The sequence below is a fragment of the Diospyros lotus genome, chromosome 14 (assembly GCF_014633365.1).
Source record: "Diospyros lotus cultivar Yz01 chromosome 14, ASM1463336v1, whole genome shotgun sequence".
Classification (NCBI taxonomy): domain Eukaryota; kingdom Viridiplantae; phylum Streptophyta; class Magnoliopsida; order Ericales; family Ebenaceae; genus Diospyros; species Diospyros lotus.
This window is the reverse complement of record NC_068351.1, coordinates 20,282,634-20,304,776: the sequence shown is the minus strand read 5'-3', so window position 1 is coordinate 20,304,776 and position 22,143 is coordinate 20,282,634. Positions and strand designations below refer to the sequence as shown.

The 22,143-nt window shown below is 37.7% G+C and overlaps 1 protein-coding gene across 6 annotated transcripts; it reads left to right on the top strand.

Annotated features, from left to right (window-relative positions):
* The first annotated feature begins 4,126 nt into the window (after positions 1–4,126).
* LOC127790797 (uncharacterized) lies at positions 4,127–21,646 on the top strand. Of its 6 annotated transcripts, none has more exons than XM_052320486.1 (12): positions 4,127–4,289; positions 4,358–4,450; positions 4,627–4,691; positions 18,408–18,462; positions 18,736–18,825; positions 18,954–19,038; positions 19,126–19,224; positions 19,338–19,522; positions 19,635–19,723; positions 20,478–20,531; positions 20,610–20,673; positions 21,371–21,646. In XM_052320486.1, the coding sequence occupies exons 1-12, from the start codon at positions 4,239–4,241 to the stop codon at positions 21,395–21,397; spliced, it is 957 nt and encodes a 318-aa protein (XP_052176446.1). In that variant the 5' UTR covers positions 4,127–4,238; the 3' UTR covers positions 21,398–21,646. The 6 variants fall into 6 exon arrangements, 4 of the variants coding, with proteins under 4 accessions (XP_052176446.1, XP_052176444.1, XP_052176445.1 ...); XM_052320484.1 differs by having other exon boundaries at positions 21,355–21,646; XM_052320485.1 differs by having other exon boundaries at positions 20,432–20,531.
* The last annotated feature ends 497 nt before the right edge of the window (positions 21,647–22,143 follow it).

Sequence of the window (22,143 nt, the reverse complement as noted above, 5' to 3'; positions counted from 1 at the left end):
TGCTGTCAAGCAAATCATTCTAATATCTGTCATGTTTCTATGCATGTTTCGAAACCCCTTTGAAAATCTTTCATGTTTTCTAAAGTGCATATGCTATTTCGAAACATCTATGTATTAACATTTGTTTCAGGTTTTGAACTATGTTTCGAAACCTATATATCATGTTTCGAAACCTCATTTCCAGAGAGGTGTATTTCGAAACCTTTGATGGTATGTTTCAAAACCTCATTTCCAAAGAGGTATGTTTCAAAACCTGTGATAGTATGTTTCGAAACTTATGTCTCTGTCAGCAGAGATCTGAGATGCTTTTTGCTTTGCATTTTTAATATTTATCTAAAAGCTTCTCAAAACATTTTTTAATGCATTCTCCATGGCTTGCAAAATTCAAATTCAAATTTGAAGTATGAGATCATTATTATGTGTTAGTGGGGAATAGATTGTGTCTCCCACTCATTGCTGTCTCTTGGTGCATATCCAGCTGTAAAGGCAATATGTTTCGAAACATGAGAAGTATGTTTCGAAACCTATGTGTAAATTTGTGATATTTCGAAACTTGTTATGTATGTTTCGAAACTTACTTTTCTGTCTTGTCTCTAATGGCTATAAAACGGCTAGATTTCTATCTTATGGTATAAATAGCAGGCATTTCAAGACAAGAACAGATTGATCAAGCAAGAACAGAAAGCACACACTAGAGACAAACACACAAACACAAATGATCTAAATCCATTTTTTTGACAAGTATTCAAAGAAGATCCATTCATTCATAGATGTGCATTGTGATGTGAAAAGGAGAAACAAGTGCAAACATCGAGTCTCATCTCTCCAACTCTCCTCACCTCAAGTTAAGAGGTTTGTACAACCACATTGGTAAGATATTCATTGCTATACATTCCATTGGGTTGTAAAGATAAACTTTATTTATCTTGATTGTTGTAAGGTTTGAGTTTAGCCTAAAACTCATTATGGTGTAAAGGTTTGAGTTGAGCCTAAAACTCATTGTGTCAAAGGTTCGAGTTTAGCCTTAAAACTCACTTGGTGCTAGGTTTGAGTTGAGCCCGTAAAAACTCACTTTGTAAGGTTTTAGGGTAAACTGTGGTAAAACCCTTGTTGTGGTGATCACTAGTAAAAGTGATTGGGATTGCAAAATCCTTCAAGTGGATAAGCTTGAAGGTAGTGGAGTAGGCGGGTGCCTAACTACTATATATCTTGTGTGCAATTGTTCTTTAGCTTTTGCTTATCATTATTACCTATTACACATGTTATCATAAGATTTGTTATCAAAGGCTAAAATAGTTTTCTTGCGCATAAACTTATACATATATATAGAAAACCTATCTTTGATATACAAACATCTTTGGTATACTCTTACTTATGTAAATCATATTTTCCAAAGATCATTAGTTTGAAATACAAGGTAAAAGATTTCAAATCAAGCAAAACAGAGAAGTGTATTTCGAAACATATATAGTAGGTTTCGAAACCTACTTAGCGGAAAGTCTTATTTCGAAACATATCTCAGATATTTCAAAATATAGTGTTTTTCCATCCATCAAAGTTTTAAATTATCGAAAATCTACCTAATCCCAATTCACCCCCTCTCTTGGGATATATTTGCCATCATTAGGAACCAACAAATTGGACTTGGCTTGGTCGAAAATGGCCAAACTTTCGGTTGAAAGAAACCAAATTTTTAGCCACTGTAAATTGATTTTTGAGGCAACTTTTGGTGGGTTTTGGGCTCATTAAGAGCAAGAGGAGACATTAGAGGCCTCGGGCTGCTCGAGATCTATTGTTTTGGGGTTCGAATTTGGCTATAAATAGAGGATACAGTGGCCGAGAGTATTGCAAGATGTGAGCTTCAAATCGACCTCGTTATTGAACAAATTGAGGCACCATGTAATACCTCGGGAGCCTAGAGGAGAATAGTATATATCGAGGATAGGTAAGGAAGGAAAAAACACTAGCTGGATACCTTTTGGGCTGAATGTTGGCAAAGAACTCCCAAGTTAAGCATGCTTGATTTGGGGTAATCCAAGGATGGGTGACCCCCCTAGGAAGTTCGCGTAGGCCCATCAGGGTAAGTTGTCCTGGACCTTCCTATCGCTCAATACAGGATGTTACAAGTGGTATCAGAGCCGACCCTTGGTGAAGGCGGTCCGATGAGGGCGGGGAGTGGCGCCGGGGCTCGAAGGCCTGTACAAGGAGCGGCTTCTGGCAGGCTTCTAGGATGGCAGCCCCCAAGGGGAGAAGATCTGGGACTAGTTGTAAGGTCGCATGACGATGACATCATGTGCTCAAGGGGGGGAGAATATAATTCCCCGGGAGTCTAGAGGAGAATAGTATATATCGAGGATAGGTAAGGAAGGAAAAAACACTAGCTAGATACCTTTTGGGCTGAATATTAGCAAAGAACTCCCAAGTTAAGTGTGCTTGATCTGGGATAATACAAGGATGGGTGACCCCCCTGGGAAGTTTGTGTAGGCCTATCAGGGTAAGTTGTCTTGGATCTTCCTATCGCTCGATGCGGGATGTTACACACCAAACCATAAGACTTTTGTTGCCCATGAGGTGAGGATCATTTCTGAAAATTTTGAGGAATTTTGGAGTTTACCTGAGGGATGATCAGAGCTTCGCCGGAAAAATTGAATCTTATCTGAACCAGATTGATTTTTGCTCGGAGGGAGGTCTTTTGGTTGTTGTTTCAAGCTCAAATTTACCCAAGGAGATTAACTCAAGGTTGGCACACAAACCGAGGTGATACATGTTTTTTGAGGTATTTTGAATTTCGTGCTAAGGTGAGTGGTTTCATCCCGAGAACTTATATATGACATATTTGCTTCATTATACATGATATTTATTGAAGTTATGATTATTTTGTCATATTGCATGGAAAGTTGTGATTTTTTCATGGCACGATATTAATAGCATATTGATACTCGTGCATGGGATTGGGATGTCGCCCTGATAGTGTAGCCGTAATTCTCCAAGAGCAAATGATGGAACAACGTTAGGATTATCCTGAAAGCAGGTTGAGATTCTGCCTAGGGTTCTGTGCCAGGTTGGTGGGCCAGGGAAGTTACACTAAGGCATATGATTGTTTATGTTATTGCATCATGTATCATGTTTCTAAATCCTCACTAGGAGATTCATCTTCTAATTGGATTATGCTATTGGAACATTCAAACGTTCAAGTTATGATTTGCAGCTATAGTAAAGGGATGATTGATGACTTGACTGATGGGTTCGGTGAGTTGTTTAGGTATATGCTCATTCGTAAGGATTCAGGATATGTCTTTAGCCATGGTTAGAAGATTATACTATATTGAAGATCATGTATAATTATGTATTTATGAGAAATTGTTAGATTGTACAGATAAGTCTCCATATATTTAAGTATTTAATGATATGATGATACAGATTTTTATGTCATGATTAAGTGAATTCAGTTATATACCATATTAAGTTTTGATTTTAAGTTTCTGTATTTATAATGATTGCCTATTTTAATTTATTGATTCTTGTTTAATATGCTGAGAATGTAAAACGGGATTGTCGGAAAATGATTTATATTGAAAAAAAAATATTTCTAAAATTCTTAAATTATTTAACGCTCGAAAAAGCGAGACGTCACAATGGAGACATTTAGAATGAAAACAAATATGGAATTACTAAACCAAAAGTCTAAATCACATGAGACTTGAGAATAATGTATCCAAAAAATTTTAAACTATTAAACAACTGAAGATCATTTACAAACGCTCTCTAACCAAAAAAAAAAGCAAAGACAAAATCTCTATAAATAAGTTGACTTCGGCATTGAGGTGAGTGGGTTGACATTAGGTGAGACAATTGAGACAAGTGTGATTATATAAAAGTGTTTGATAAATTAGTTAAATTAAATTTAGTTTCAACTATGATTATTTAATAAAATACTTAAATATACTTCACACACTCAAATATTCAGTTGACTTTAACCTTTCATGACCCCTAAAATATGTTAAAATTATAAATGTAACAAATATCCTATTTTATAATATTTGACGTTAAACTCTCCTAACCGCTAGGGGAAACCCAATGCCTATTGGGGCTAACGGACCGGGTCATGTGGTCGGGTCGATGAGGAAGTTACCAGTAAAGAGCCCAAGACACCGTTTGCGCTGCAATTTGCTCCTGCCTAGTCCTGGGGTACATTCCCAAGTTCCCAACTTTGCTCCCAACTTTGCTGTGTCGTCGCCATGTCTGTAGAGCTCAAACTGTCCCGATTCAACCGCATCTATCGCCCTAGCGTAATTTTCTCTCTCTCTCTCTCACCCTGAGGTTCTTCGTGAGCTGATTATTATAATTAATATCTTAGGAACCACTTGAAGGCAAAATCATCATAAAGCTTCCATCGTCGATCTCCCACAATGGAATCCGCCTCACTCTCAGTGGATCAGTCAATTTGCAGGTTATAGTTCTCCCCTCCATTTCGCCTCTAGGAAAAGGAAAGTCCAGATTATTATGTTTTCCTGTGGTTCTGCTTCTTTCTACTCGAAACAGGGACTTCTTTGATTTTCTGCATTTTGTAAGTGCCCAAACACATACTAATCGAGTCGGCTTCTCGCTTATTTATTTACTTTTTAGGTCCGTGGTGGATCGGCTGGAGTGATCGAGTCCTTGTACGGTGTTCTCAAGCCAATCTCCATTTTGTAAGTCCTCTTACTTTCTCAGCTTCGCTGTGCTTCTGTTTGAGGGTGTGGGATTGGGATAAATAGAAGGAAATTTGAAGTGGGATAATGGTTGAAGAATAAGGGAATATGAAAATTTCAAGTTCTTGATTTTGTTGATGCTATGTTGTGGTTATTTCTTTTCTAGAAGTAGAAGTGGGATAATTTCAGTAGAGGCCCCAAAGAGGGAAGAAAATGGAGAAGAATTGTAATTTTCATTATTTCACTATCATGGAGTGGACAAATATAAACAATCAATTATACAATAGCCTAACAACAAAAACAATCATAAGCCTTAATTCCATTTTGCAATTTGGTGGTTCGTTTAAGGGCATTGTTGTTTGTTGTCTTAGTGATGAAGTGTGAGACGAAGAATCAGAAAAACAAGTGCAAAATTTGGGTTAAAACAGCATAAGATCAAATTTGGAATGATAATATGAAACTTAGGGAACCTCAAATGTTGAATTAAAATGAAAATGGCTAAACTCACCTTGCCAAAGTTTTATCTCACTCAAAATGCCCTCCTAAACTTTCTCCATGAAGTTCCAAAATGATTTTCTCATGCAAAGAACCTTTTAAAATGCATAACTGGTTACCTTGAAATAAGTGGCGTATCATGCATAACAAAATGATTGGATGACTCATGGTGGAGCTATGCCAATTTTTCAACACTTGGCTAAAATAAATAAATGCTTGGTATTGCTTTTTCAGCTCCTCAAACCTAATGACTTGTGAAGAGCCAATAAGAGACCTCGTTTGCTAAGTACATCAACCACTCTTATAGAATCCCCAGACTTACACTTCAAAGTGAAAGAGAAGTTTCTGGAAAGCTCTCCACTCTGCATGTTTTGGATTGAATTTCTTTTGGGAATTCAAATATCAAAGCATCTCATGGATCTGAATACACAGCAAAATCTCATTAAAACACAAATAATGCTGTCAATGAATAAGGACGTGAATAGGGATGTAAATGAGGCCAATAATCCCATTCATATTCAATTCAAAGATAATTTACAAATAACCCTTATGCCTACATCCACATTTTTATATTTGTTTTAAATTTAAATGTTGTTAATTGGGACCTATTTACACCCTAGGCGTGAATCAGAGCATAGAACTCAAGCTCTTACGTTGAACATCGACACTTTGCATCAGACAACTTCTCACTAAAAAAGCAACAAGTCTTCTGTCTTGGATAAGGAGAACTCCTATCTCTGCACTGCCACAAAGAGTTTTTCAGAATCTGGTAACATTAGAATAGCTGCTTGAGTCATGGTTTCTTTGATATGTTTGGAAGCCTCTTCTGCTTTCCTAGTCCATGTAAACGTCTCCCCTTGTAAAAGTCTCCCCTTTCAAGCACTTCCATGATAGAACTCATGATAGCAGTCAAATTGCATATAAACCTACCTCTAGTAAAATGAAGCCAAAGCATGAAAACTATGGACATCTCCAATGGACCAAGGTGTAGGTCATTCAGTTATGGTTTTAACTTCTTGGGATTCAGCTTCAAATCTTTAGCTGAAACAATAATACCTAAAAACATCACATGGTTGAACAAAGAGGACCTTTTTTTTTCAATTTAACATAGAGCTTCTCATGTCTAAGAACCTCCATGACTTATCTAACATGATGCAAATACTCAATTCTCATTATAACTGTAAATTAGTATATCATCAAAATAAATTATGATGAAAGAACCTAGAAAAGGTGCTAATACCCCAGTCATCACATTCATGAACACGCTACAGCATTGGAAAGGCTAAAAAGAATTACTAGCCAATCAGATGAATCTTCGGGTGTTTTAAAGGATGTTAACCTAGATCTCACCCTTATTTATCATCACCCAATCCCTCAAACACACCAAGTGATCTCTCTCTAATCCGCAACTAATAGGAATCAGAATTCAATCAAGAAAATAATCAAGAACTGCACACAACACACAAGTTTATCCTGGTTCGATCTCAATAAAAGACCTACATCCAGATTGGATTTGCCCATGCTTTTTCCACTATCCTGAATATCAATACACGATTACATGTGCTACCAAAACCCAACTCTCACCTAGCCCATAAACTTGAAAGTTATATAGAGTTGTATACAAGAAAGATATACACTCCTTCTTACTGCACATTCTCACCCCAAGATAGATTGAAACCTCACAATAGAAAGCACACTCCAAAGCCTAGCTCTCGACCCCTATTTATAAGCTATAGGGGGCGGGAGAACCTTCTGACCGACTGCCCAGAATGGCAGTTACAACAAACTCGGTCAGACCTAATTTAATAACAAACCCTTCTAGAAGACAGAACAGAAAAAATACAACATGATATTTCCCTCATATTACAAGCCCTAATCTAGTACAAATGAATTCTAACAAATTCTCCACCCATTTGACTTGATTAAGCCTCTCCCAATTCCTGCAATCTTCAGTTATCTTCTTGCTCCAACTGAAGAATCTTGAAACAATACTGAAGCTTTGCTGCTGGAACTGATTTTGTGAATATATCTGCTGCATTATTTTCACCTGCCACTTTAGATAAGAAAACAGATTTATTTTCAATCATTTCCCTTATAAAATGAAGTCTTACATCTATGTGTTTTGTCCTCTTATGGTTTGCTTGATTTTTAGATAAATGTATGGCACTTTGACTATCACATAACAAGGTTGCCTTGACTTCTAAACCTAGAAGTTCACTAACTAATCCCTTAAGCCACATAGCCTCTTTAAAAGCTTCCGAAAGGGCTATGTGTTCTACCTCGGTTGTGGATAATGCTACTACATGTTGGAGGCTTGATTTTCAACTAATTGTGGAGTTCCATAATCTAAATATCCAGCTAGATGTGGACCTCCTTTTATCTGCATCAATAGCATAGTCTGCATCCGAATAACCTAGAATACTAGGTTGAACTCCTATCTTAGCATCACCATATGTTAGAACATGACTTAGGGTTACAGCTAAATATTTGAACATCCATTTAACTGCATTCCAGTGATCTTTCCCTAGATTGGCCATAACACGGCTCACAACACTCATAGGGTGAGCTAGATCTGGCCGAGTATATACCATACTATACATTAGGCTTCCTACCGCACTTGAGTATGGGATATGACTCATTTCCTTTCTTTCTTCCTCATTCTTAGGGGACTTGGCAGAGGACAACTTAAAATGAGGTGCAAAAGGCACACCAACTGTCTTTGCATTTAACATTCTAAACTTGGATAAAACCTTGGCTAAATAGGACTTTTGAGATAGGTATATCTTCCTATGTTGAGTGTCTCTAGAAATTTCTATTCCTAGAATTTTCCTTGCTTCACCTAACTCTTTCATTTCAAATTCAGCTTTCAACCTTTGTTTTAGAAGTTGGATTTCTTGATGGGATTGACTTGTAATGAGCATGTCATTTACATATAATATTAAATACACTGAAATGTTAGGAGTAACATGCTTATAATACACACAACTATCATAGGAACTTTTAGAATACCCTTGGCTTACCATTACCATGTCAAATTTGCGGTACCATTGCCTTGGGGACTGCTTAAGTCCATATAAATACTTCTTAAGAAAACATACCTTCTCCATCTCTAAGTCCCCATGGAGGAAAGCAGTGGTAACATCCATCTGCTCTAATTTTAGATCTAAGTGGGCTATTATGGCTAAAAGGACTTTTATAGATGTATGTTTCACTACAGGAGAGAATACTTCATTAAAATCAATGCCTTGAACTTGAATAAAACCCCTAGCAACTAACCTAGCCTTATACCTAGGCTTAGGGTTAATCCCTACCCCTTCCTTGATCTTAAACAGCCACTTGCAGCCTACTATGCGCTGCCCTTTTGGCTTTTCAACCAATTCCCAAGTCTGATTTTTCTTTAAAGAATCTATTTCAGACATCATAGCTTCTTGACATTTTCCAGCATCCTTAGAAGACATTGCCTCTTCATAAGTAAGAGGTTCTTCCCTTCCTATTTCGGTTGCACTAGTAAAGGCATAGGCTACCAGATCAGAATAACCGAATCTCTTAGGTGGTTTTCGGACCCTAGGTTGTCTATCTCTAGCAACACTATATCTATCTAGATTTGGTTTATCACCTAGGCTGGAATCTACATCACTGTCTTCCTCATCTTCTTCATGATGGGAAGATTCTTGGGCTTGGTCAATGGCCTGATCATTTTCATGGTTACTATCCTGAAACTCATATGCAATTTCAGATTGTTCTGAGGTATTAGCCGAGTCAAATCCTGAGATTTCAACTTGGACAGTTTCTTTTTCCTCTCCTAGGCTATGCTAGGTTTGAAGGTTGTCTAATTTAATGGTAGATGACTCATCAAATGTCACATCTCTTGTGACTATAGTCCTAGGTCCATTTGATTCCAGGTTCCAAAGTTTATAACCTTTAACACCTGAGGGATAGCCTATAAATATGCATTTCTTGGCTCTTGGCTCTAGGCTCTAGTTTCCCTTGCTTCACATGGGCATAGGCTAAACATTCAAATATTCTAAGGTGTGATAGGCTCGATTTGTGCCTTGTCCACCTTTCATATAGAGTTTGGAAGTTAATGGATGCAGAAGGTGATCTATTTATAATATGTGCTGCTGTGGACACAGCCTCTCCCCAAAAGGATTTGGGTAGATTTGCATGAAAGAGCATGCATCTAACTCTCTCTAACAAAGTGCAGTCCATTCTCTTAGCCAACTCGTTTTGCTTAGGGTTTCCAGGGGCTGTTAAGTGTCTAACTATGCCTCCCTCATTGCACATTTGATTAAAGTCCTTATTGCAAAACTCTAGCCCATTATCAATCCTAATAATCTTCACTTTTCTGCCTATTTGATTTTCTACCATTTTCCTTCCAAGTCTTGAAAGATTCAAATGTGTTATCCTTAGACTTTAAAACATATACCCAAAGCATTCTTGAGAAATCGTCTATTATGGATAAAAAAATACCAAGAGCCCCCATGAGTCATGGTTTGAGCTGGGCCCCACAGATCTGAATGGAGGTAGTCTAGGGGTGCTTTTGATGAGTGGATGGTTGTTTTGTTAAATTTAATCTTGGCTGCCTTCCCATAAATGCAGGATTCACATTTTCCTAGGTCTAGGGACTGACCTATCTCCAATATCCCTTGTTTGGCAAGTTTCTTGAGCCTTTGCTCACTAATGTGTGACATTCTTAGATGCCATAATCTTGCCTTGTCATGGGAGTTTAAACTTACACTAGCAGCTTCACCACTTAGAGTAGTTGCTTGTAGGAAATAAATTCCATTTCTTAAAACAGCCTTCATGCATACTAGGGAGGCTTTATGTATTTTTATCACTCCACCCTCACCTTTGTTTTTATATCTGCATCTGTCCAATTCCCCAAGAGAAATCAGGTTTCTCTTAAGTTCAGGGACATACCTTACTGCTATGAGGGTCCTAAAGGTTCCATCATGCATTTTTAATCTAACATCTCCCACCCCTTAGACCTTACATTCATAATCATTCCCTAACATAACCTTTCTCCCATTGATTTCCTTAAAATTTTGGATCCATTGCTTCCTAAGAGTCATGTGGGAAGAGCAGCCTAAGTCCAAGACCCATTCTTGGCTGTCACATTTGTCACTTATAGTTAGTGCATCAGCACTATCATAACCGGTATCATATACATTTACCCCACCATCAATTTTATCCTTTTTAGCATAGTCCTTCTTCCTCTTAGGACAGTGCTTCTTAATGTGACCCTCTTGTTGGCAATAATAGCATTTAATCGGCCATTTTCCATTTCTAGATTTAGATCTTGATTTACCTTTGTTCTTAGAGTCTTTCTTAGGATTTCTAGATCTTGCAGTTAATGCATCTGCTGGAGATGATTTACTATCCATCTTTATCCTCAAATCTTTAGAATTTAATGCCCTTATAACATCTTCTAAAGATAGTTTATCCCTACCATACTGGAGAATATCGACAAAATTCTCATAGGACTTAGGTAAAGAGTATAGGAGAACTAAGGCTTTGTCTTCTTCTTCATATTTAACATCTATGTTTTCTAGGTCTAAATATAGCTTGTTAAAATCATCTAAATGATCCTGAAGTTTCTGGTTTTCATGCATCTTAAAATTAAAAAACTTGGCCTTGAGAAATAATTGGCTGGAGAGAGTCTTCTTGAGATATAGATCCTCCAATTTCTTCCAGACTTTTGCTGTAGACTTCTGCCTTGATACTTCCCTGAGCACTTTATCTCTAAGGCTTAGAATAAGAAGGCTATAGGCCTTCTTCTTGATCTGTATCCGTGCCTCATTTTGTTCTGCGGTTAGAACTTGAAGTTCTTTCTCGATTGATTCTCCCTTAGATGATTCTTCCTGTTCTAACGCCTCCTCCAGACCGAGACTGCAGAGTAGAGCTTCCATCTTGATCCTCCATAGACTAAAATCATTGCTCCCATTGAACTTGTCAATATCTGATTGCGAAGCAATCGGCACCATTCTTGATTTTCCCTGAGATTGACTTCTTTGACTTGAGATTCTTGAGTTGTTGATCAAAACCAGAGGTGACTAGCTCTGATACCAAGTTGTTAACCTAGATCTCACCCTTATTTATCATCACCCAATCCCTCAAACACACCAAGTGATCTCTCTCTAATCCGCAACTAATAGGAATCAGAATTCAATCAAGAAAATAATCAAGAACTGCACACAACACACAAGTTTATCCTGGTTCGATCTCAATAAAAGACCTACATCCAGATTGGATTTGCCCATGCTTTTTCCACTATCCTGAATATCAATACACGATTACATGTGCTACCAAAACCCAACTCTCACCTAGCCCATAAACTTGAAAGTTATATAGAGTTGTATACAAGAAAGATATACACTCCTTCTTACTGCACATTCTCGCCCCAAGACAGATTGAAACCTCACAATAGAAAGCACACTCCAAAGCCTAGCTCTCGGCCCCTATTTATAAGCTATAGGGGGCAGGAGAACCTTCTGATCGACTGCCCAAAATGGCAGTTACAACAAACTCGATCATTCCTAATTTAATAACAAACCCTTCTAGAAGACAGAACAAAAAAAAATACAACATAATATTTCCCTCATATTACAAGCCCTAATCTAGTACAACTGAATTCTAACAGATGTCTTCCATTTATGCCCATTCCTATCCCGAATTAGTAGCTTTCATGGGTTCATCCTTCATAGACTGCAAGGTAAGTTTCTTATTACAAACATCATGATCAAATTAATAGGGACAACAACAACAACAATAACAACAACATATCCAGCCTTTATCCCACTATGTGGGGTCGGTTACATGAATTCTAGACTTCCATGTATTTCTGTCTTTTGTCATATCTTCATTTAAATCCATACACTTCATATCGAACTTTAATGTCTCTCTCAAAATCTTCTTGGGTCTGCCTCTACCTCTTTTTTTGACTAATTGTTCCATTTCATCAACCCAATAAAATATAACAAGCACACATTGGTAAAATATATCACCCCATGCCTCGTCCTTGTAGATGTCACCATATTAATTTTAGCCAAACATCACGAAGTGATAGGTATGTCATTATCCTTTCCTATCCATTGCAAGTTTGTGATGTTTCTCCATGGCAAGTTTTACCTTTTCCATTGCTTCCTTCAATATGATGTTTTGTATGCAACCATTATAAACCACAAGTTACCTTGGTGTGAAATATGCTATGTATTCTCCATTCTTTTAGTTCTACCACCTCATAAAACCCACTGTACAACAAGATTTTTGCCTTGGACAGGTAATTAGTCAGTTTCTTCCTCCCCCATCTTCAACATGTTCATCATAAAGAGGTTATTCATTGTCTTCTTCGTGCTTAGCTTTAGCTTCTAGTATATGAACTTGTCACTGATGACAAGAATAAGAGGCATGGCATAACTCATGATAATTGAAACACGGCATGGCAGATTGTATAGAGTTGCTGCCAGCACCATTTGAAGCTCCAAAACTCTTTGAGTTCTTTCCCATTTTTGTTGTGACTATTCTTCAAAATAATTGCTTATTTGGCTTTATCTTGAAGTTTTTTAGGCACTTTTCAAACCTTAGACTGTAGCTGGGAGACTGGGACTTGACATAACAGTCCCTTGAATCATTAAAGGATTCCTAGCACCATAACGAGCTACCTGTTCTTTGACTCACTGAGCATGTTTATATGCATCTTCTAGATTAAAATGTTGCATAATGCCCTGTCATGACCCAAGGATTCATAGAAGGTCAATATAGTAATAGGTTAATAATAGTTGTTAGAAGATATTTTAGATATTTTAGCATTTGGTTAGAAGCACATGGGTGCTGTTATGTAGTTAGTTAGGAGCAAATATGCCTATATAAAGCTATGTAAACGGATGGGATTTTCATGATTGAATTGATGAAATAAAGATTTGATTTCTCTCCACAATCTCCCTCTTGTTTCTCCCCCTTTCTCTCAATATCTCTCCCTCTTTCTAGTGATTTCCCCCTTCCTTCAATTCTATTTCTTCCCCTAATTCCTATCACAACCCTAACATACCCTAGGGTTGTAACAAATTGGTATCAGAGCCAAGTTTCTCGGCTGTGAGTTCTGAAATTTGGTTGTTGTCCTTGTTCGATCCGATTATGAAGTAATCAAGCTGATTCGAAGTAGAGCAATACTTATTCGGCTGTGGTTCATACAATTGTGGGTAAATTGATTCTGATGACTTTTGTTGGAATTGATTGAGTAGTGAATTTCGCGAGTAGTGTAGAGAAGTGGTCAGTGATTGGGTAAGCAGAAGACAAGTTGCGAGAGCTCCATCAGAGTGACAATGTGTGTGAGGAAGGCTGTCACAGCCAGGTCAAGCAGAGCCAGTGATTCTAGAGCCTACGGTGATCGCGATTGGATCGTGTGGACGGGCCGAATCAAGGCAATTGCATGTGGGATTCCAAGTATTAGCGGTTATGTGGGTGTCGCCTTTTGAACTCGAGAGTGACGCAATACAACGGGTTGGATTTGAGAGTGTCGCGATACAGTGGGTGTAGCAATTGTAGTAGCAGTGAGTTCTAGTGATTTCTAGAATTAGAAGCGATTGCAAATTGGGCTAGAACTCAGGCAGTCATTGGCCTTACTCAGACCTCCGGGCGAACCAATTGAACATCTACCCGATCGAAAACACCAACCAATCGAGTTGAGAAGGATTCGAGTAACGAAAAGAAGCAATGGCTAGGTGGGACATGAACTGAGGAGCATTCGTGATTGGTGTGGGAGTCCACCGAAGGAGGTGATGCGGACAGCCAGGAGGGTCGCTACTGGATTGAGCAACTGGTGTAGATTCCAAGCGATCGTGGTTTGGTCGGGCAAGGAAGTGGGTGTTGTAGCCGAGTTAATTGTAGTAGGTATAGCAATTGTGCAACGGGTTTTCTCATGGTGGTGCAGTGGGTGTCACAGCCATTTTCAAATTACGGTCAGTGATTGGGCAGAACTAGCGGAAGGATTTGAGGTGAGTCTAGCAGTCTGGGCGAACGGATTGAACACCACCGATTGAAATTATTGCCCAATAGGGATTGGAAGGAGTTCCACTGACGAAGGCTGCTGAACGCAAAGGATCACAGGAAGCAATCCTGAACACAACAAGGAATGGATTGAATAGCTGAGTCAATCCATTCGGGAGGCTGTGCTGGAGGCGACTTGGCCATGTGGTTCTGACAGTGCATTTGGTGACTCTTGGTTTGAAATTTAGTGAGTGTTGGTCGGAACTTGTGAACGAGTAGACAAGACGTCTTTGAAGGAAGGTTCGACGATTCATTGAAGAGGAAGGGCAGGTTGATTTACGACTGATTTTGCCGAGGCTGTTGCAGGTGTTGTTAGTAAGGCAAAGCAAATTATTCCAGCGAGTTCGATTGCCGATCATAACCGAAGGGGAGAAGTAACTGTCGGCTCGGAAATTGCACTTAGTTTTAACGAAAATTTCAGACAACAATAGAGGGATGTACAAAACTCCTGCTTCTTGGTCTTTGCAGTGTTCTGTTGGTGAGAAGTCGACCATGGGGAGCAGTTCATGCATGAGACAAATGGAGTCTCAAGGGAAGCAAAAGAAGGCTGTATTTTCAGCTGGGAACAATAGGAAACTTAAGGAATTTGGCCAAATGCTACATGAACAATTGCTGGAGTTTGCAATGATACTTGCTAAAAAGTATCATTACAGCTTCTCTACAGAATTCTTTGAGGATTATCATGGAATTTTTAATAAAAAGGACTTCTTAAAAATGGAGCAGCCGAAGGAGAAGTCAAAATTATGGAAAAGCGATTTATTGCTTACTTCAGATTTTGGGCTGAAAAAGAAGTATTCTGATTTCAGCAGCAATAACAAAAAGGATGACTACAATATCGGAAATGGTATTGGTGGTGAATGGCATTATCCAAAGGGAATCGGTAACAATCAGGTGGATAGGATAGCAGATGCAAAGGTACCATCGAATACTTTTGAAAAAGTAGTTCATATAGAGGAAAAATCCAGCATACACAAAGAAGAAGAGGTAGCTGGACTGCTGACAGGGAAGCAAGAAATTTTGACAGAAAAAGTAGTTAAGATTGTTTTGCAGCCAAGGGAAGAGTTAATATATTTGGATGTGCCTAAGGAGGGTTGGCAGGTCACACTCGCGGAAAAGAGAGATGTTGATTTCTCTTTCATTCATAGGAAATCTTCTACGAGTTATGACTTTGAAAGTAGTTCTCTCCACCTGTAGTAGATTCAAAGTGGTGAGGAATTTTGGAAATCAATGGTAGCTGGGGAAAAGCTAAGGGAGGTAGCTGAAGAAGTCAAAGGTGTTATCGAAGAGAATAAAACTCCCGCTGCTATGCTATTTTTTACTTCCACTAGCAAATCCAAGTTGCTGTCTACTGCATTGAGGGGTGAATCGTTGGTTGGAATTGAAGTTGCAACAACTCCTAATGTTAATGCTCACAAACAGTCTCGGTATGAGTATCCAAGGCAAGTCTACAATTCTCCATTGCTGCATTTTGAGGATGCTGTTGATATTTTTGCAACAAAGCATAGCTGTGGTTTGAAAGGGAAGATAATAATTGCAACTATGGATGTAGATTTGTGTCATGACCCAAGGAATAATAGAAGGGTATTATGGTAATAGGATTGTAGTGGGTTGTTAGGATATTTTTTACAAGTTGTTAGAAGCACTTGGGTGCTGTTAGGAGGTTGTTAGAAATTAGTTAACTAGCTACTATGCTTATATAAAGGCCCCATTGTAAGAGGAGAAGATATGTTTTGAATGATAAATGAATATTCTGTTTTCTCTCTAAGTTTCTCTACAATCTCCCTCTCATTTCTCTATTCTGCTCTCCCTCATTTTCTCTCTAATTTCTCCCCCATTCTTCTTCAATTTTCCCTCTAATACATTCTTCCCTTAACCTTCATTCAATCGGATCTTTCCGATTGTCCATTTCAGTCCATCATGAACCCTAGGTTCATGACAATCTGTCACCCTTACTTGTATTGGATAATAATGAACTACAAATGGAGGTCACGGACACGGATAGTCTTTACGTTGGACTCCAAGTTTCAGCTACTAGGTATGTCTGTCCGGAAGTTGTTGATCATGTCCATAGATGGGAGACCGAGCTTGATTGGATAACTATTACCGAGAGTGGTTGTATTGGGCTTGAATTGAATAAAGTTTATCCTATGGAAGTTTTGGGGCAATTTAGGCATGGGATTGATCTTAGGCACTTACGAACGAGGAAGAAGAAGAGACCTAGAAGGAGGAAGAAGAAAAGAAGGATGAACCAGATAGAGAAGGCTGGAATTGGATGAAGAGCCATGGCTACTTGTTGAAAGTTCTTGGGGACAAGAACTTTCTCAAGAAGGGGAGAATTGTCATGACCCAAGAATTCATAGAAGGGTAGTATAGTAATAGGTTGATAATAGTTGTTAGAAGATATTTTAGATATTTTAGCATTTGGTTAGAAGCACTTAGGTGCTGTTATGCAGTTAGTTAGGAGCAAATATGCCTATATATGGCTATGTAAACGGATGGGATTTTCATGATTGAATTGATGAAATGAAGATCTGATTTCTCTTCACAATCTCCCTCTTGTTTCTCCCCCCTTTCTCTCAATATCTCTCCGTCTTTCTAGTGATTTCCCCCTTCCTTCAATTCTATTTCTTCCACAAATTCCTATCACAACCCTAACGAACCCTAGGGTTGTGACATGCCTATCTCATCCCAAATAGAAATTTTCAAATCCAATAAATAACAAGCTGTCCATTTCATTGCATCCTATGCAAATTGCCAAATCATAGAACTCCCTAGTATGCTTCTCAACACTTAACTCACGTTGCTGAGAAATCACCTATATAGATTCATTAGATAATCAGCTAATAGAAATTCCTTGATTTTGCTTTCATCAATTCCAGTGTACGAATGTTCAACCTACCTTATCTAGCGCATTGCTTCTCTTAAGTTTTTTCACCATTGAAGTGTAAATCCTTTCAATTTCAGTTTCACAAACAACACTTTTCTCACTCAGACATTGTCTTCCACCCAAAATAATTCTGTATTAGACTCCCATTGAAGAAAATCTTATGCATGCATCTTACCATGAAAATCTGGAACTTCAGTCTGGACTCCAGAATTCAGGTCAAGTGCTTTTTCCAACCTCTCTTCAAGTCTATCACGATCAGGTTGGTCGTGACCTATGGGATTATGAGATGGGTTAACATCCTCATATTCATCTCCATCCTCATCATTTCTTTCTGGTAGGCCTTAGGGGTTGGAGTTGCCTTCCGATCTTCCATTCCATTGTCCACACATTCTCTAGGAAATTTTGCTTCTCCTCCATAGGTTGTTCCATCATCCTTCACATCTATTGCATCTCTACAGCTTGGTTCTGCCTTGGAACTCTTCCTGTTCTTGCTACGATTGCAAAACAGATCATTCTTCAGCTCTGGTACCACTTTGATGTAGTGTGAGATGCAGAATCAACAAAATAAGTGTAAAACTTTGGTCTAGAATAGTTAAGAATGAATCTTGAATGATAATATTAAACTTAGGGCTTAGGAAAATCTCAAACGTTGACTTAAAAGGCTACTTATACTAGGTTATAATGTAATACATCCCTGGCCCTTTTTTGCAAAGGAATCCTTCTAGTTTTAGCCATCCATCTTTATTAAAGGGCACATGTTAGTCACAATGTCACATGACTGCTTGCGAAAACTAATAAAATAATACACTAACTAAAACCTAATTAACATAAATACTAACCATAAGCTAAACCAAAAAAATAAAATTAAAAATACTAATAAATCCAAGAATATGCTCCTGCATCACTTAGTCATTCTCGTAACATTTGTTTCTAATAGAAATAATTGATCAGACAATAATTGTTTTATCTAGGAAGAAATACAACATGCATATGCTGACTTTGAGGAATCAATAATTATAGGTTAATGCTTGCATAGGGTAATGCTTGCCCAATGCACATAATATGTAACACCAACTGCAATTTGAGCTCACAATTTTGCCAGGTCACATTCAAGTGTTGTTACTCGAACAACAGTCTAAGATCATATGATAATAGGTGGTAGCAAACTGTTAAGCTTCAACCAAATGAGCACAATGTTATGTAATGTTAGGATATTTATGTGAATGATCATGATATAATTTATTCTCTATTAAAATTTCTTCAGTAACTTTTTCTTCACTTGATGACAGGAATAAGAGTGTTGAGGTCAGATCTTCTGGAAGGATAGGTTCAGGTACAACAGAGGTATGTGTCAAGGTTGATATGGTGTTGCATAATGCTACCATGGCATGGAAAGGTTTGCTACCATGCATGTTGACACCTGAGACACTGGTTGAGCATAGGGAACTAGAATGGAAAACAAAATTTGGAGCAGGAAATCATAGCTAACAATTTGCGATGAGACAATCCAAAGTTTCATATGACTGGAGTGCAATACTACTGTCCAAACTCTTCTATCATCTTACATCCATTCTGTGCCAATTGCAATACTTCAGTAATTATTATCTACTGCAACAGATACCATTTTCAGTGGCTATGAAACTTCAAGGAGATGAAAATTTAGAAGCATTTTATGAAACCTTTCATGGAGCAAACATCAGTATCCAGGTGTTCTTTTTTTCTTTTCTTTTTTTTCCACTGTTTTCTTCTGTGTTTGTCTGGTTCCACCTTTCATAATGTGGCAATTTTGTTTTTTATTTTGCCTCATGCGCGATGCCTGATAAATCATATGATAGTATCTGGTAACTGTAGATATACTGAGGGGATACCTTCACAAATCATTGTCTGCTACCATGGAGTTCATAATTGAAAGTGAAAAAGGTGTGTGTATGTTTCATCTAGAATTCCTCCTATACAAAATGATCATGCATTGAATTACCTTCCTTTTAATTGTGGTTCTTTCTTCAGCTAATCTCCCTGATCAACCAGCATTATCTCCTGAAATGATCATGTTTTACATTACTCAAGACACACAAAGGCACACATTACTTCCTGAACTGAAATCAGGTTACTTTTGCGTTTGCTTGTGAGTTTACATTTAGTTCATAGCTACAGGAAGGTTATAATATTGAAAATAGTTGCTGCTGACTAGGTGTTTTTCGTTTTTGCTTTGGGACTAGGTGGTTTTCGGGTAACTGGTAAAATTTGCACTCAGTGTTCGTTGTCAGAAGCTATTAGTGGGGAGCTAACAGTTGAAGCGTCTGCAGTTCCTATTTGCTCCATTGACATCCACTTGTTTCGTGTTGAGTCAATTCTGGCTGGGGAGAAAATCATGACTGAAACTTCTTTAATTCAGACTTCACAGGCATGGAGCACGGCAAATTGTTTTGACCAATTCTAGTTTGACTGTGCATCTGATTTATTCATCTTTCCTTTTAATTCTTTGTGCTGACAACATTTCCCTGTAATTTTAGTAGATAGCAGATGGAGATGTTTGTCGTAATTTGACTCTTCCCATCTATGTCATACTTCCCCGTCTTTTGACTTGCCCAACAATATACGCTGGGTGAGTTGCTGCCCATATGCTAGCTATTTATTTATTTGTTGTTTCTCTCAAGGTCAAGTAAAACCCTGTAGTTTAGTTAATAAAGTATATATCTAGTTCGTGCATGACTGGCACAACAAAATACTTACAAACCAAAAAATGGCCTTGTATAGAAGGGATGATGAATCAGCAAGTCTATTTTTGCCACTCAAAAACGTTCACTGTTCTAGGAACTTTGTTTGAGACAGAGTTGCCCAAAATTATTTAACTTCCTAATTGAGAATCTCATTCTCCTCCCTCCATTTTTTGTAAGTTTGACCTCCCTTTTTAAAGGTACCAATGGGAGAAGAAATTTGCTGACTTACCCTGCTCGCAAGACAGCCTTTCATTGTCAGAGGAGGAAAAAATTAGACTAACTTCACCCTATTTAACTTTGTTCACCAGCTTCATCTGTTGAATTTTTCTCCTAAAAGGTCTACCACGGAAGTCATTTGGTCTTATGTTTTTCTCAATTCTTGCAAGAGAATGGTTGCAACTAATTTTCCTAAACAAAAACATCAATCCAAGGGGAATTCCGGTAGCAAGTTTTAGTTGCATGTTCCTGGACAATGTTATTAAGATATTATACCTATATCACATGCATGTTTTACTTCTTTCTTCTTCTTGAGATTATCTGTATGCCAAAATTAGGGTGCATTTGTGACACGGCTCATCTGAATTGCTTTGCAGTCCATTCTCAATAGAGTTCAAAGTTTTAATTGTTGTCACCTTCCAGTCAGGGCTATCAAAATCACGGTCAAAATTTGATCCAAGAACTCCTAGACTGTGGGTAAGGATCAGCTCAATTAGTCACTCTGAATGGTAGCTCTCTGATGTGTTTGAAATCTCATTGATTTTGGTATTTCAGGTGGCAATGGAAAATGTACCCCTGGAATTGGTTAGGACGAAGTGAGACCACTGGTGATTTATGGTAAACCCTTTGATCAAACCTCTTCTAGGGTTCTAATGTGTGCTTATTAGGCTGAGTGATAATGGTGAATGGTGTTTAAGCTTTGAAATTTGGTTCATCCTACTGCAGTGCAGCAATGGAGCAAATTCGTTTATTTCTTTTTCTTGTTACTGTAGGCTTAGAGGGTGACTCATGGTACCAACAGTAAAGTTATTTTGATGTGACTAATAAGTCATGCGTTCAAGTTGTGAAAACCACCTTTTTGAAAGTAAAGATAAGATTGCATGCTAGAATGACTAACCCTTGACCTTTATTAAGCAGTTTGATGCACTGAAATCCCTTTCTAGTTATTTCAAGCTGCATGTTACGGGTTTATTAAGAGTTCTGTCCATGAAAATATTGGTAACAATATGCCATTCTTATACTGAGAAGTCACAGGAAATCAGATCCTTTTAGTTGAAAATAAGTTGTAAAATATTAATATTCAGTTCAAACCCATTTAAATATGGATTATAAGCGGGTATGGATTGCACGTGGCATATGAACTAAAATCACATATTTTGAACTCCTCTAATTATTTTACTTTACTCTGTCTTGCTTTATTTGGTTAGCAGTGATCGTGGGTGTTAAAATGTCCATTTGCTATTATGGTTTTAACAATTTTTTTTTTTTTTTTTACTAATTGTCATTTTATTGATAAAAGGAAATCATTATGACAGATTTGCCGAACGTCTTGGGGGAGATAAACTAATGCAAGTGAGGAAGCTTCGAAAGCATATCTAGTTAGGGCATGTGCAACAGTATTACTTGCCTTGTGATGGTGATAAATTGATCATGGTTTGACTCTATGCAATTCTTACTGATAGCAGAGCCATGGGAGATCATTGTAATTCATGTTCCAATACTTAAAAAAGGATAAATTGCTTTGAGACTCTTTTCGGTGATTTGAACTATTTGTACAGAGATTCTTCGTAATTTAAAAATTGCTTTGAAAATTCATATGGATCGTATTTTCGGCATTAGCATTTTGCCCAGGCAGGTAGGCACTCTTGTCATCAAGGACATTACTAGATCCCACCCTTAGGGTGTGTTTGATAGCATGAAAAATACAAAGAAAATGTTACATCTAAAGAATTGAATTTTATATTTAGTGTTTGACATTATATTTTTCATGAAATTGAATTTCATGTATAATCATTAAAGCATATTTTTGTCTATTTTTTTATAGAAAACTTTATTTATGGGAGAGATGGTTTTTGTTTTTCATGCAAGTTAAAAAATATTTTTCTTTTTATCTAAATGTTATCAAACATACCTAGCAGCGAAAAAGTACAGATCTTCTCTGCAATCGACTTTGCATGTATCTTCAAATTCGTCTTGGACCCATGGAGGGGGCAAAGTTGTAACAAAACAAAGAGTAGAGAATCACTAAAGACACAGGAGAGGAGGAAACTAAGATAGTGGAGAATAAACTTTTGTGTTATTAAAAACA